The following is a 13,019-nucleotide window of genomic DNA, read 5'->3' on the forward strand; positions in this document are numbered from 1 at the left end:
CTAGGTCAAGGCCTTCCTTGGGGGCTGTCTGTAGTCCTTGCTGGTTCTCCGGGGCGTCAGAGGGGGCGGGCCCCAGGCTTCTCGAATGGCGCCCAGGCCAGTGTGGACATGAGGCTCTGGGTGTGAAGTTTTGCCTCCATAGCCCCCACGGGAACTGCCCCCTCCCCCCGCAGCTCTGGGGCCTCTGCAGTACAGCCCCTGGCCCTCTGCCCCCCAGGCACCCACCTCGATGATGTTCAGCTGCTCCACACTGGAGGCCACCCTGAACTCGGGGGCGCTCTGGTGGTACAGACCATCTGCAACACAGAAGCAGTGGGTGCTGTGAGTGGAGGGGCAACGGGCAGCCGCAGGCCCACAGAACAGAGGCTATGATTGTGAGGAGCAGGTCCCAGTGTGTTACCCCTAACCCCGCTCCCGGATGCCTGGCACCGCACAGGAGCTGGGTCAGAGAGGAGGGGCTTGGCCCCCGCAGCCGCCCTCCCCAGGCCCTGCAGCCCCCTGGCTGGTTACCCTGCGTGTCCTCCGGCTCAGGGCTTTCGATTTTGTCCATGAGGTCGTTGGAGTTCCACTTGGTGATGTCCTTAGGGAAGATTTCCTCTGAATCAGACAGGTCCTCTGGGGAGAAGAGAGAGGGGCTTCAGCACCCCGAGGGAGGGCAGGCACTGGGGGGTCTGAGAGGCCTGGCTTCCAGAGGCGGAGGGCCTAGAATGGCCGCTCAGGGTGCTCCCATGGTTCTCTGACCCATGTGCCCCTCCATGCTCAGTTCTGCTCTCTCTCTTCCTTAACAGGATGGACTCATGGCTGCACACCCACGGGGCTTCTGTCTGACCTTTTTAAAAAATGGTGGTCACATTCACGTAACATAAAATTCAGCATTTTAACCATTTTAAAGTAGCATTTAGCACATTCACAATGCTGTGCAACCACCACTTCTATCTAGTTCCAGAACATTTCCATCTCCCCAAAAGGAAACCCCGTCCCCATCAGCAGTCCCTCCCCATTCCCCTTCCCCCAGCCCCTGGGTAACCACCAATCTGCTTTGTCTGGATTTGCCTATTCTGGACATTTCCTATAAATGAGGTCGTACAATTTGTGGTCTTTTGTGTCTGGCGCCTTCCACTCAGCATGGTGTTTTGAGGTTCTCCCATGTGTCAGTACTTCCTTCCTCTTTATGCCTGAACCACGTTCCATGGTATGGAGGGACCACATTCTGTTCCTCCACTCATCAGTAATGTTCTTGACTGTTTTTAATGTCCACAAAAGTACAGCTTAGAGGAAAGTGCTGCTGGGAACATGTCCATCCATGATTCTTGTTTCTGCTTTTCTGAAAACTTCCACCTGTGTGACCACTGGCTTGGAGGCCACTGTCTGGGCTCTAGTGTGTGTGGGTCCCTCCTCCAGCACGCAGTGGGTCACGGCGCCAGTTTCCCCAGGACACTGCTGCTCTGGCATCTCCTGCTTTGTTGTCTCTTCTCTTTTCTAGCTTTTCCTAAAGTTTCTACGTTAGATATGTATTTTCCTCATGTCAGCGACACAGGGCCAGGAGAGGCTTAGCCTCTTGGCCTGGCTGGGGCCAAACACCCTTCTCCACCCTCGGGGAGGTCCCAGGTGCAGAGGGCAACTCAGGAACCACATGCCAACTGTTCCAGGTCCCCGTGCCAGGGCCAAACCAGGCACCTCCCTTTTGCCTAGACATTGACTCCCCAAGTTCTTTCCCTTGAGAGCCAGCCAGTTACCTAAGATGCCATAACTAGGTGACTCCTCTGCCCGCTCCAAGCCATGGCAGCAGCATGAGAGGGCTCTGGCTCTGCCTGTGCCCTGCTGGTGCTTGTGGGCACGTCCCTGTCCCTTTCTGAGTCTGTGTCCTGCCTTGTAAACTGCAAACTGGAAACCTGTCTCCTGCACCTGCCTGCAGTCCCTCTGACTTCCTCGAGAGGAACGGCCGAGGTACAAAGCGGGCGTTTTGTACTTGAATCTTCCCAGCGCCGGGGGTGACTCATCATACAGCATGCAGGCTGGATGCTCGCTGTGCTTATTTTGGGATTAGCAGGAAAATGGGTACTTCACATATTTTCTGCTTGTTTGCATTTTCTTTTTTTTTTTTTTTAAAGATTTTATTTATTTTTTGCCCCCAAAGCCCCAGTAGATAGTTGTATGTCACAGCTGCACACCCTTCTAGTTGCTGTATGTGGGACTCGGCCTCAGGCTGGACAGAGAAGTGGTGCCTCGATGCGCACCCGGGATCCGAACCCGGGCCACCAGCATCGCAGCGCGCGCACTTAACCACCAAGCCACAGGGCCGGCCCATGTTTGCATTTTCTAAAGTCTCTACATTAGATGTGCATTAATTTAATCCAGAAAAAAAATAAGGAAATTATAAAAAATTGGAAAATTATAATAAGTTAAAATGCTTTTGTAAAGCTTCTTAAGGAAATAAATTCACGTATGGAAAAAAGCTGCCGTCTGATCGTAAATCCATTTTGGGGAGTTTGAGAGAATGGTCCCCACTGGCCAGGCCCACTGCACATCCTGATATCTGGTTAGGGCGAGCCTGAGACCCCAGACTCCGGGTGACTTCATCTCATTCTCTGCCCCACCCTGCATGCCGTGCTAATCACCAGGATTTTTCCACAGGTAATTCCCACCTCAGCCCACATCCCCCGCCCCGGACCCTTTCAGAGCCCTCCCCTACCTCTCCCAGGAAGGCCCCCAGAGTGCTCCAGGAGCTCACCTACCATGAGCATCAAAGAATTCATCATCCGAGCTCTCGTCTGAGTCCCGGGCGATACTCTGCATCCTCCACTCTGAGATGCTGTGTCGAGAAGGGCTTGCTGGAAGGCAAAACCTCAGACTGACCGACCACCCAGCTGGACTGGGCTGAGCGGCTGAGCTGAGTGGGCAGAAGGCAGGAAGGTGTGAGGAAGACCTGTAGGCCCCAAAGGGGCACGATCCACGCTGCCATGGGAACTAGACACAGCCCGCTTGGTAGATGTGGCTGGAGCAGGGGGCAGGAGGGCTCCGAAGAGAATGAAGTAGAGAAACGAAGGGTGGGGTTGCCCTGGCTCATCTTGGTGGAAGCTCCTGGAACTTTCAAGATGGTCCCCTCCCAGCCCACCTGGCACAGTGCAGTTGTGTCTGGGGGAGGACGTGGAGGTGGGAGAGTATTGGGGTAAGGCCAGGACTTGCAGTCACAAAGGCCTGGGTCCACTCCTGTGCCTTTGACCTAGGTCTGCCCAGAAGTGAGCCCTTTAAACTCTGCTGCCGACAGATAGGGATGGAGGGCAGTGGGGGGACGTGAGTGATATAAAAGGTATTGACGTGGGGCTATCCCAGTGGCATAGTGGTCAAGTTTGCACGCTCCGCTTTGGCAGCCGGGGTTCACAGGTTCAGATCCTGGGTGCAGACCTGCACACCATTTACCAAGCCATGCTATGGCAGTGTCCCACATATAAAGTAGAGGAAGATGGGCACAGGTGTTAGCCCAGGGCCAATTTTCCTCAGCAAAGAGAGGAGGATTGGCAACAGATGTTAGCTCAGGGCTGATCTTCCTCACACACACACACATAAAAATATCGATGCATATATTTCCATGGATCCCTTCGGCACAGGACAGACAAGCCCGGTGTGGGAAAAGCTGGATTTGCAGAGGGCACTATAGCTTTACAGGGGATGCCCTGGTTTTTCCCAACAGCCACAGCACGTCCATAAAAGTTTGAAAGAAAGGCCTTTCTCAGGATCTGAGGCCTTTCAGCTTCCTTTGGCCTGGCCCCCACCTCAGGAGCAGAGGCCCCTCCTTGGCGTGCAGGACTCCTCCCCCTGTGAACCCTGGCTCCTCAGACCAGCTGCAGAGCCAGCTGGGTCTCTGGAGAGGTTTGGAGTGGGATTCCCACACGGCTGTGCAGGCGAGTCTGGGGGAACCTCCTGGGGGGGATACCCTGGGCTTCACTCTGAGGTGGAGGGCTACAAGGGCTACAAGGTGGGGGTTGGTCCTGACTCCCTGCAGGTGTGGCCCACAATGTCCAAAAGCAAGAGTCTGTTTTCCGAGTTAGAATTATCTGGCAGTGACAGGGGGCTGCCTCGGGAGGGGGTGAGGGCTATCACTGGGGTGGACAGGAAGAGGGCAAGGACCCCACGTGGAGAAAGGAGGGATCGCAACCCACCTCCCCGCTTGGATGACCTCGACGACTTGGAGGACGTGGACCACTGCTTCTTCAGGCCCCGGCCTGCCAGGGGCTCCCCGCCACTGCTGCTGGGCTCAGAGGGCTCCCTGGAGGTCTGGTCCTGGGTGGCTTCGTCCTTGGAGAGCTCTGCAGCCTCCTCGTCGTCCTCGATGAACTGGGCCATCTTGCGGGAAAGCATGAGCTGTGCCTCCTTCTCCAGCTCCCGGATGTTCTCCATGTTCAGCCCGTACCACTCGTCCTGCCAGCACCAAGCCTGCCGGTGAGCCCTCACCATCACCTTCCGCAGGCCTGCGCCGGGCGGGGGAGGAGAGAGAGAGAGGCAGAGTGAGAGTGGCCCCAGAGGCCCCTAGGACCAGTCTTGGGGCTGGGAGGCGCCCTGATGTTGCAGGTCAGGCTCTGACCCACACCCACTGTGTGGCCTCGGGCACATCACTGCTCACCCGTGCCTCAGTTTCCCCACCTGTAAATGAAGGGTCTGGCTCACAGATGGCCTCAGAAGCTCACAATGGTTCCATAACTAGAACAGAAGGGCCTCCCAAGGTAATACGTCTGCTCAGAAGCCACACTGAGGGGCCGGCTCCATGGCTTAGCAGTTGAGTGCGCGCGCTCCGCTGCTGGCGGCCCGGGTTTGGATCCCGGGTGCCCACCGACGCGCCGCTTCTCCGGCCATGCTGGGGCCGTGTCCCACATGCAGCAACTGGAAGGATGTGCAGCTAAGACATACAACTATCTATGGGGCCTTTGGGGGAAAAAATAAATAAAATAAAATTAAAAAAAAAAACCACACTGAATTTTGGGGGGGATTCCTGCCCTGGAGGAGGACTTCCTGAATCTCCTGTCTCAATGTCTAGCACACTTTTCCTGTTGAAAACTTCAAGTTCAAGTTCAAGTTCAAAGTGGGTTAATCCTCCTCATTTTTTAATAGAATATATATACATATAAAGTAAGATATATAAGAACATATCATACCCGTAAAATAAGATATAAAATAAGATAGCTTTTAAGGTATAAAGAATAATAAGAGAACTATAAAGATAGAAAGCAGATGGGGATTGCCTTGGGCTGGGGTGGGAGTGGGGGTGACTGTGAACATGAACAAAATACTGGAGTGATGGAATGTTCTAGAACTGTTTGCACCACTCTGAATATACTAAAACTTATGGAACTGTCCTCTTACAACAGGTGAAGTGTATGGTATGTAAAATTAGGCCTCAGTAAAGCTGGTTAAGAAAACATTAAGCAGAAATAAAGATTCCCATCCACACCACCCAGCGTGGAAGCAGACATGATCTGTAACATGGGGCTCGCCTTCCTCCTGCCCCGGAAGGGTCCCTCCTGAATTCTGTGTTTACTGTTTGCTTTTCTTTCTGGTTTTAGCACATGGATGTGTTTTTCTACACAATATGCTGGGTTGGTTTGTATGCTATTGACATTTACATGTATGTGTCACGCTGCATGCATTTCTCTGCCACTTGCTTTTTTGGGTGTTTCAGGTTTGCTGCTCTATGGTATTTATTTGTTTGAAACATCACATTTTATTTATTCCTTCTCCTGCCAATGGGCTCTTGGCTCACTTCCATTGTTTGTCCGTTTTGCTTTTACAAACTTGCTGCTCTGAACATTCTGGAACGTGCACGAGAGTTTCTCCAGGGGGCAAACCCAGGAGGGATGTCACTGCGTCTCAGGGCACGCACTTTCCACTTTCCTAGAGAATGCGGAGCGGCTATCCCAGTGGACAAGCCATTTCACCTTCCCAGGCTGGTCAATGGTGGCCTTTCCTCCCGGCTCACCTCCTGATTCCCACTCCCAGCCTCGCTCAGGCCACTCTGCCTCCTGGCCGTCCCTTCTAAACGCCTTCATTCCTAAATGCCCACCTGGGGGAAACTCCCTCTCAGCCCTGCTCCTGGAGGGTCCCTCCTTCAGCCAGGCCTGTCTGTGTCCCCCCAAGGCCTGGGCCATGGCCTCAGGCACGCCACCCCCGGGGTGAGCCAGTACCCACACTGAACAGACCGTCTGATGAGACGCCCCAGCCTGCTGGCGTGAGAACATTAGTTCAGATCAAGGGCGGCTGGGACAGGAGATCTGGGTTCAGACCTAGCGCTGGGTCTCTGCTTCCTCCTCTGCAAACGGAGGTGACAATGGCCACCCTCACAGGTCATTGTGAGCTGATATGACACGTGTAAAGTATGCTATCAGTAGTGTGGCTCTGGGGCCTGCCCGGTGGTGTAGTGGTTAAGTTCGCGCATTCTGCTTTGGTGGCCTGGGGTTCACAGGTTCGGATCCTGGGCGTGGACCTACGCACAGCTCATCAAGCCATGCTGAGGCGGAGTCCCATACAGAAGAGCTACAACTCTGCAACTATGATACACAACTATGTACTGGGGCTTTGGGGAGAAAAAAAAAAAGGAAGATTGGCAACAGATGTTAGCGCAGGGCCACTCTTCCTCAGAAGAAACTGTTAAAAAAAAAAAAAAAAAGTTGGCTCTGTTCACGCCTAAACTAAGTCCCCCTGCTCTTGGAGTCAAAAGGTGACTGCCTAGGGGCCGCTCCTGGATCATGAGTCTTAGGGCTGGGACCAGGCCCTTGGCATTGACCTCATGCTGTGACCTTGGGACAAGTAGGGAGCTGATGGCTATAGGGGAGGGAGAAGCCTGGGTCAGCACCACTAGGGCCAGGAATCCCAGGTCATCTGTTGGTCTACCTGTTCCCTGGGCACCTGCTCCAGGCCAGGACGGCATGGTGCAAAGACACTTTGATGTCCAAGACGCTCTGCCCCTGGAACTTCCAGCCCAATGTGTGGAGGCAGAGCTGGGGGCAGGGCCTGGGGTCTGGGGCCCCTGGCGCCTCTGAGAGGTGTAGGTAAGCAGCCAGGAAGCTGTCCTCTGGGGCTGTTCCCCCCTGGTGGGTGGGCACCACATGTTACAAATAAACCAGCCAGGAGTATCAGGGGGCAGGGCCCAGGGCTTCTTAAGGGGCCGACATACACTGCCTGTTGTCTGTAGGGCCTCGGCAAGTGTTTATGGGTGGTCAGGAGAAACCAGGTGGGAAGCTGCACATGGGCTTTGGGGTCACCTTTCGGGAGTGAGATGGAAACATGAGTCACAGGTGGCCGCCGAGGGAGGAGGTGGGCAGGCAGGGGGCGCAGACAGGCCAGCGCCCGGCCTGCTTACCTGTATCGTGGATGAACCTCTCGATCTTGGACTGCATGCCCCAGTAGCGGAACTCCACCTTGCACAGCTTGTAGGCGCACATGATGGGGAAGACCTGCTGCTTGTACTCCTCGATCCAGTTGTCGGACAGGGGCCCCCGCTGGGTCTTGGTCGAGTGGAACAGCTTGGGGTCCTCTTCAGTCCTATACTCGTTGGGGGGCACGGGGTCCTTGACGATGTCGATGAAGTCTGTGGGGAGACCCTGCGAGTGGCCAATTCTGCTCCGCCTCCACCCCACCCCTCCCTGTCCATCTCTTCCCTATGTCCTTGCCACCCCCAGATCCTCACAGAGTCTGGGCCTCGATGGGCCACAGAGCCCGACATGTGGATGAGGATGCTGCTCCGGGCCACACTGACCCCGAGCTCCCCCAGCTGTGGGGACTGCATCTTTCTGGTACCCTGAGGGGAAACTATATAGGGGTTTTGAGGCAGGCTGGCCTGCTAGCAAACCCCTTCTAGACAGGTCAGAAGGGAGGAGATGGAAAGAGATGGTTGAAGGGGCTCTGCGGGGGTTCTCAGGCCTGAGCTGGTCCAGGATGAGAGCAGGCAGCAGATTCCAAAGAGCTGGGCGTGCGGGAAACAGGACTGGGGGCTGGTGGGGGTGGCAAGAGGAATGCCACCTCTTGTCACATGCTTCCTCCCCAAAGTCAAAACTACCCCGTTACGCTCATTCCCAAGGCATGGGTGTGTTAGACAGGGCTGGGTAAGCATTTGGTGAGAAGGAACCCAGGACAGGGTTTGTGGCTCAGAGAGTCCTTCTTCCGGATGTGTGGAGTTCTGCCCCAGCCAGGCCCTGGCTGTCTCATCTCCCTGGCTTGCCGGCCAGCACTGAGTCTGGTCTGTAGTTTGCAGACACAGACGTCAGCTCTGCCAAAACCAGCGAGGGGTCAGAAGCGGCCAGAGGGCAGTGGCATTTAGTGAGGGATGGACATCCTGCCCGGAGCAGATCACATGCCCAGCCAACTCGGGCAGGCAAGGGCCACCAAGGGGAGGTCTGCGAATTAGGAACCATGGCAGGTGGCCTCCAGAGGGGAGCCCGCGGAGCTCAAGCAGTGTCTGAGGCTGGACAGACAGCTGCCAGAGGGCCCGCGTCATGCTGAGTCCTTCTCTCCTGTTATGGGTAGAATGTGCCCCCACTAAATTCACATGTTGGAGTCCTGATACCCAGGACCTCAGAATGTGACCGTATTTGGAGACAGGGTCTTTAAGATGTAATTAAATTAAAATGAGGTCATTAGGGTGGGCTCTAATTCCATATGACTAGTGTGCTTATAAAAAAGGGACATTTGGACACAGATGCACACAGGGAGAATGCAATGTGAAGAGGGAGGCAGAGATTGGGGTGATGTGTTTACAAGCCAAGGAATGCCAAGGATTGCCAGCAGCCACCAGAAGCTAGAGAGGGGCACGGAACAGATTCTCCCTCAGTGACCCCAGAAGGAGTCAACCCTGCCAACACCTTGATCTCGGACTTCTGGCCTCCAGAACTGTGAGATGATAAACTTCTGTGTTTCAGCCACTCGGTCTGTGGTACTTTGTTCTGGCAGCCCGAGCACACTAACATAGCTCCCAAACCTCAGTGGGGCCTGAAAACCCCAGCAGGAGGGAGGGGGCTGGGGGTGTCGCAGGGAAAAGCCCTACACGGCCATCAGAGGCTCCCTGGGAGTTCGCTCCTGGGGTGCCGGCAACCACCTCTCCACTGCCAGCCGTGCACCTGTCTGAAACGCCTCCACGGTGGCTCGCTCCTTTGGGCCTGGAACCCGGAGGCTGCAGACTGGCAGCTGTTGAGCTGCAGTTGGCCCACAGATGTGTTTTGTTTGGCCAGCGTAAGTTTATTTATAAATATTTTTAATTAGCTTCCAACATTTAGGAATTGGGAGATTTCATATGAAAATCCTGATTTCTGGCCTCTCTTGAAAAAGAAGAAGATTTAACAAATGGGACCCATTTCCTGCACGGCATAGTCAGCCAGATGAGAGTGGACAGAGGCCACCCGCCATCAAGGCCCCACCAGGCCCGCTGCACTCACGCATGGCTGTCAGCCTAAGATGGCCCCTGAATACACACGTGCTCTTCTAGGGGTGGGAACCCCTCAGAGGGATGGAGGGAAGGGGCTGGGGTGGGAAAGGCACTTAGCTTGGATGTGCATGTCAGGAAAATAGGGCCGAGGAGGCCCACCCTGCCTCCCCCAGAGCCCCTCATGCTTGCTTGGACTCTGACCTCACCCCCAGGACAGGAGCCAGTCTGGAGCCTGCCAGGCCAGGAGACCAGGGGCAGAACCAGAGGGCCCATGGGCAGGGAAAGCCGGAACACCGCCCTGCAGGGCTCCTGCCCTTCCCGGGGTGGGAGCCTCGCAGTGGACGGTTACCAATCGTCAGCTGGTTCTTTTCCACAGGAGACAGGCTGAACACATTGGGGTTTTCTCCAGCATCGGTTTTATAAAAGGTTTCGATGTCAATGGAGAATTTCTCCACAAAAGGGCACGTGAACCTGTGGGGGAAGGAAAGCATCCATCAGGACCCGTGATTGGAGGGAGTGGGTGTAGGATGGCGGGGCCAGGGCCTGCTGGACCCTGCTGGGCAGGAGAGAAGGGCCCCAGATGGGAGGAGAAGGAGAGCTGGAGTGGTGGCTGAGATGCATCTGTCCCATCCACCTCCTGGACCTGCACCTTGTCTCAAGGACTGCCATGGCCAGGTCAGAGGTAGGGATGGGTTTAGGTGGAAGGAGATGCTGCAGGAAGCTGCTGGAAGTGCTGTGTCCATTGTCCACGTGTGTAAGGCATCGTGTGGACTCAGGCACACACAGACGTGCCACAAGCACAGCTATGGTGGCGTACCGTTAAGCAGGCTGAATCTGGAGCAGCACTCCGTGTGACACGCCCACCCGCCCTCCCCACCAATTCCCCAAGGAGCCAGGTCTAGCAACAGGGGAACAGCCCCTCTCTTGGCTGGAGACGAGCTCAGAGGAGGAAAAGTGCTGTTGGGAAGAGGAATAGCCTCAGCGGATCCTCTGACAAGCTCCAGGCCCTCACCGAGTGCGGGGAAGGAAGCCCCAGGAGGCTCGTGGGCAGCAGCCCCCATCTGTTCTAACCCAGCAGTGCTCAACTACACTGGGCGGGTGGGGGTCACAGACTGAAGAACCCCCTACCAGGGGAGACAAAAAGGAAGGCCCTGCTCAACATGGGATGCAACAAAACATCATCATAGTAGCTGAAGGACTCAGGGTTGGAGGGAATCTTAAGCCATCTGGTCTATCCTCAGTTTGTCTTCTTCCCAGTCAACTGACTGTCCTGCATTCTCAGGCAAATATTAAAGTGAGTTTGTATTCCCTGAGCCTTCCCAGGCGGCAAAGGAGTCTCAGACAGCCCTCGCTTGATTCATGCCTTCCTGGCCTCCTCCCCTGGGCAGGCTGGGAGGCATCTAGGGGTGCACTCGTCTCTCTCCTGCCTGTTTCCTGAGGACGGAGTCTCCTGGAATGGAGGCCACCTGGAACAGAGGCTCAGCTCCCTGGGAGACTGGGTTCCTTGGGGGTGTAGGGGTTGAGCCTGCCTGAAGGGCCACCCCAGGGATCTATGCCGCAGGGTTGCATCCCCCCAGACGGCAGGGGGTGTGGGGGCAGGCTCACCTGGTCCGGGTGTAGGGGTAGGCATTCCAGGACTCCTCCACCACCCGTAGGGCCGCCTTGGGCAGGATGGAGCGGAACCAGCTGGGGATGTGCATGCCCACGTGGTACACCTTGTGCGTGTACTGCCCGGAGCCGCCGGGGCCGTCCGTGTACGGCCGGTTTTCCAGGATCTCCACACCACTGCCTTCACCATATGTCTCGTTACGGCTCTTCTTCTGCGGGGACAAAGGCACCCGTGATGTGTGGGGGCCATGGCACTCTGCAGAAAGGAAGACCGGGCCCAGGGGTGCCGAAAGGATGAGAGGCTTTAGCCAACCAGGCTGGCTCCCTCTGTGTCACTTCAGAACCCCCAAATCCAGACCCAGGCTCCACGTGCCCCAGCACTCCTACAGGAGACTGAACAGGCCACGAGTTTCTTCCGAGCCCCAGCACTGCACGGGCAAACTCCTCCACCGTTCTGTCCCGGGACTAAAAGCGTCCCCAAGGTCAGGAAGAAGATGAGGACGCCTGCTGTCTTGCTTCTATTCAACATTGTACTGGAGGTGCTATCCAAAGAAACTAGGCAAGAAAAAGAAAAAATAAGAGGCATCCAAATTGGAAAGGAAGAAGTAAAACTATCTCAATTTGCTGATGACGTAATCTGATATACAGAAAATCTTAAAGAATTCCCCCAAAACCTGTTAGATATAATAAATGAATTCAGAAAAGTTACAGGATACAAAATCAAAACACAAAAACAAACAACGCAAAAAGGAAATCATTTCCATTTATAATAGCACCCAAAAGAGTAAAATACCTAAGAATCAATTTAACCAAAGTGGTGAAAGACTTGTACACTGAAACTGGAAAACAATGCTGGAAGAAATTAAAGACCCAAATAAATGGAAAGGCATCTATGTTCATGCACTGGAAGATGTTAAGATGTCAATATTCCACAAAGCAATCTTCAGATCCAATGCAATCCCTAGAAAATCCCAATGGCCTTTTTGGTAGAAATGGAAAACCTGATCCTAAAATTCATAGGGAATTGTGAGGGATCTCAAAGACCCAAAACAATCTTTAAAACAAGACCAAGTTGGAGTATTCACACTTTCCTATATAAAAACTTACTACAAAACTACAGTAATCAAAATAGTGTAGTACTGGCATAGGACAGACAGATCTATGGCCTAGAGTCGAGAGTCTAGAAATAAACCCATATATCTATATACGATATATACTGATTTTCAACAAAGGGGCCAAGACCATCAACAGGGGAAAGAATAGTCTTTTCAACAAATGCTCCTGGGAAAACTGGATATCCACATGCAAAAGAATGAAGTTGGACCCCCACCTCACACCATATACAAAGATTAACTCAAAATGGATCAAAGATCTAAATGTAAGAGCTTAAACTATAAAACTCTTAGAAGACATAGGGGTAAAATCATCCTGACTTTGAATTTGACAATGTTTTCTTAAACACAATACCAAAAGCACAAGCAACCAAAGAAAAAAATTGAAAAATTGGACTTAATCAAAATTTAAAAACTTTAGTGCATCAAAGGACACTATGAAGAGAGTAAAAGGAAAACCCACTGAATGGGAGAAAATTTTTGTAAATAATATATCTGATAAAGGACTTGTATCCAAAATATATAAAGAACTCTTACAACTCAACAACAAAGAAACAACCCAATTCAAAAATGGACAAAGGACTTGAATAGACATTTCTCCCAAGAAGATATACAAATGGCCAATTAGCACATGAAAAGATGCTCAATATCACTAGTTAGTAGGGAAATGTAAATCAAAAGTACAATGAGATACCACTTTACACCCACTAGGATGGCTAAAAACACAGACAATAACAAGCGTTGGTGAGGATGTGGAGAAATTTGAACCCTCATACATTGCTGGTGGGAATGTAAAATGGTGCAGTCGCTGTGGAAAACAGTTTGGCAGTTCTTCAACAAGTTGGATGTAGAGTTACCACATGACTCAGCAATTCCACCCCTAGGTACAC

At 53.4% G+C, this 13,019-nt stretch overlaps 1 protein-coding gene across 7 annotated transcripts in view; it reads right to left on the reverse strand.

The window, feature by feature from the left end:
• PITPNM2 (phosphatidylinositol transfer protein membrane associated 2) overlaps positions 1–13,019 on the reverse strand; it is a 140,289-nt gene that overhangs the window by 14,645 nt on the left and 112,625 nt on the right. For all 7 annotated transcript variants that reach the window (XM_087423378.1, XM_087423376.1, XM_087423377.1 and 4 more), the window contains 7 exons: positions 11,015–11,229; positions 9,759–9,880; positions 7,352–7,579; positions 4,161–4,469; positions 2,736–2,831; positions 511–615; positions 226–296 (listed from right to left, as the gene is read on the reverse strand). In XM_087423378.1, coding sequence (XP_087279504.1) covers positions 226–296; positions 511–615; positions 2,736–2,831; positions 4,161–4,469; positions 7,352–7,579; positions 9,759–9,880; positions 11,015–11,229 — 1,146 coding nt within the window. The remainder of the gene's footprint in view (positions 1–225; positions 297–510; positions 616–2,735; positions 2,832–4,160; positions 4,470–7,351; positions 7,580–9,758; positions 9,881–11,014; positions 11,230–13,019) is intronic.

This window comes from Ceratotherium simum, chromosome 35 (assembly GCF_057802395.1).
Source record: "Ceratotherium simum simum isolate JZ-2026a chromosome 35, ASM5780239v1, whole genome shotgun sequence".
NCBI lineage: Eukaryota > Metazoa > Chordata > Mammalia > Perissodactyla > Rhinocerotidae > Ceratotherium > Ceratotherium simum.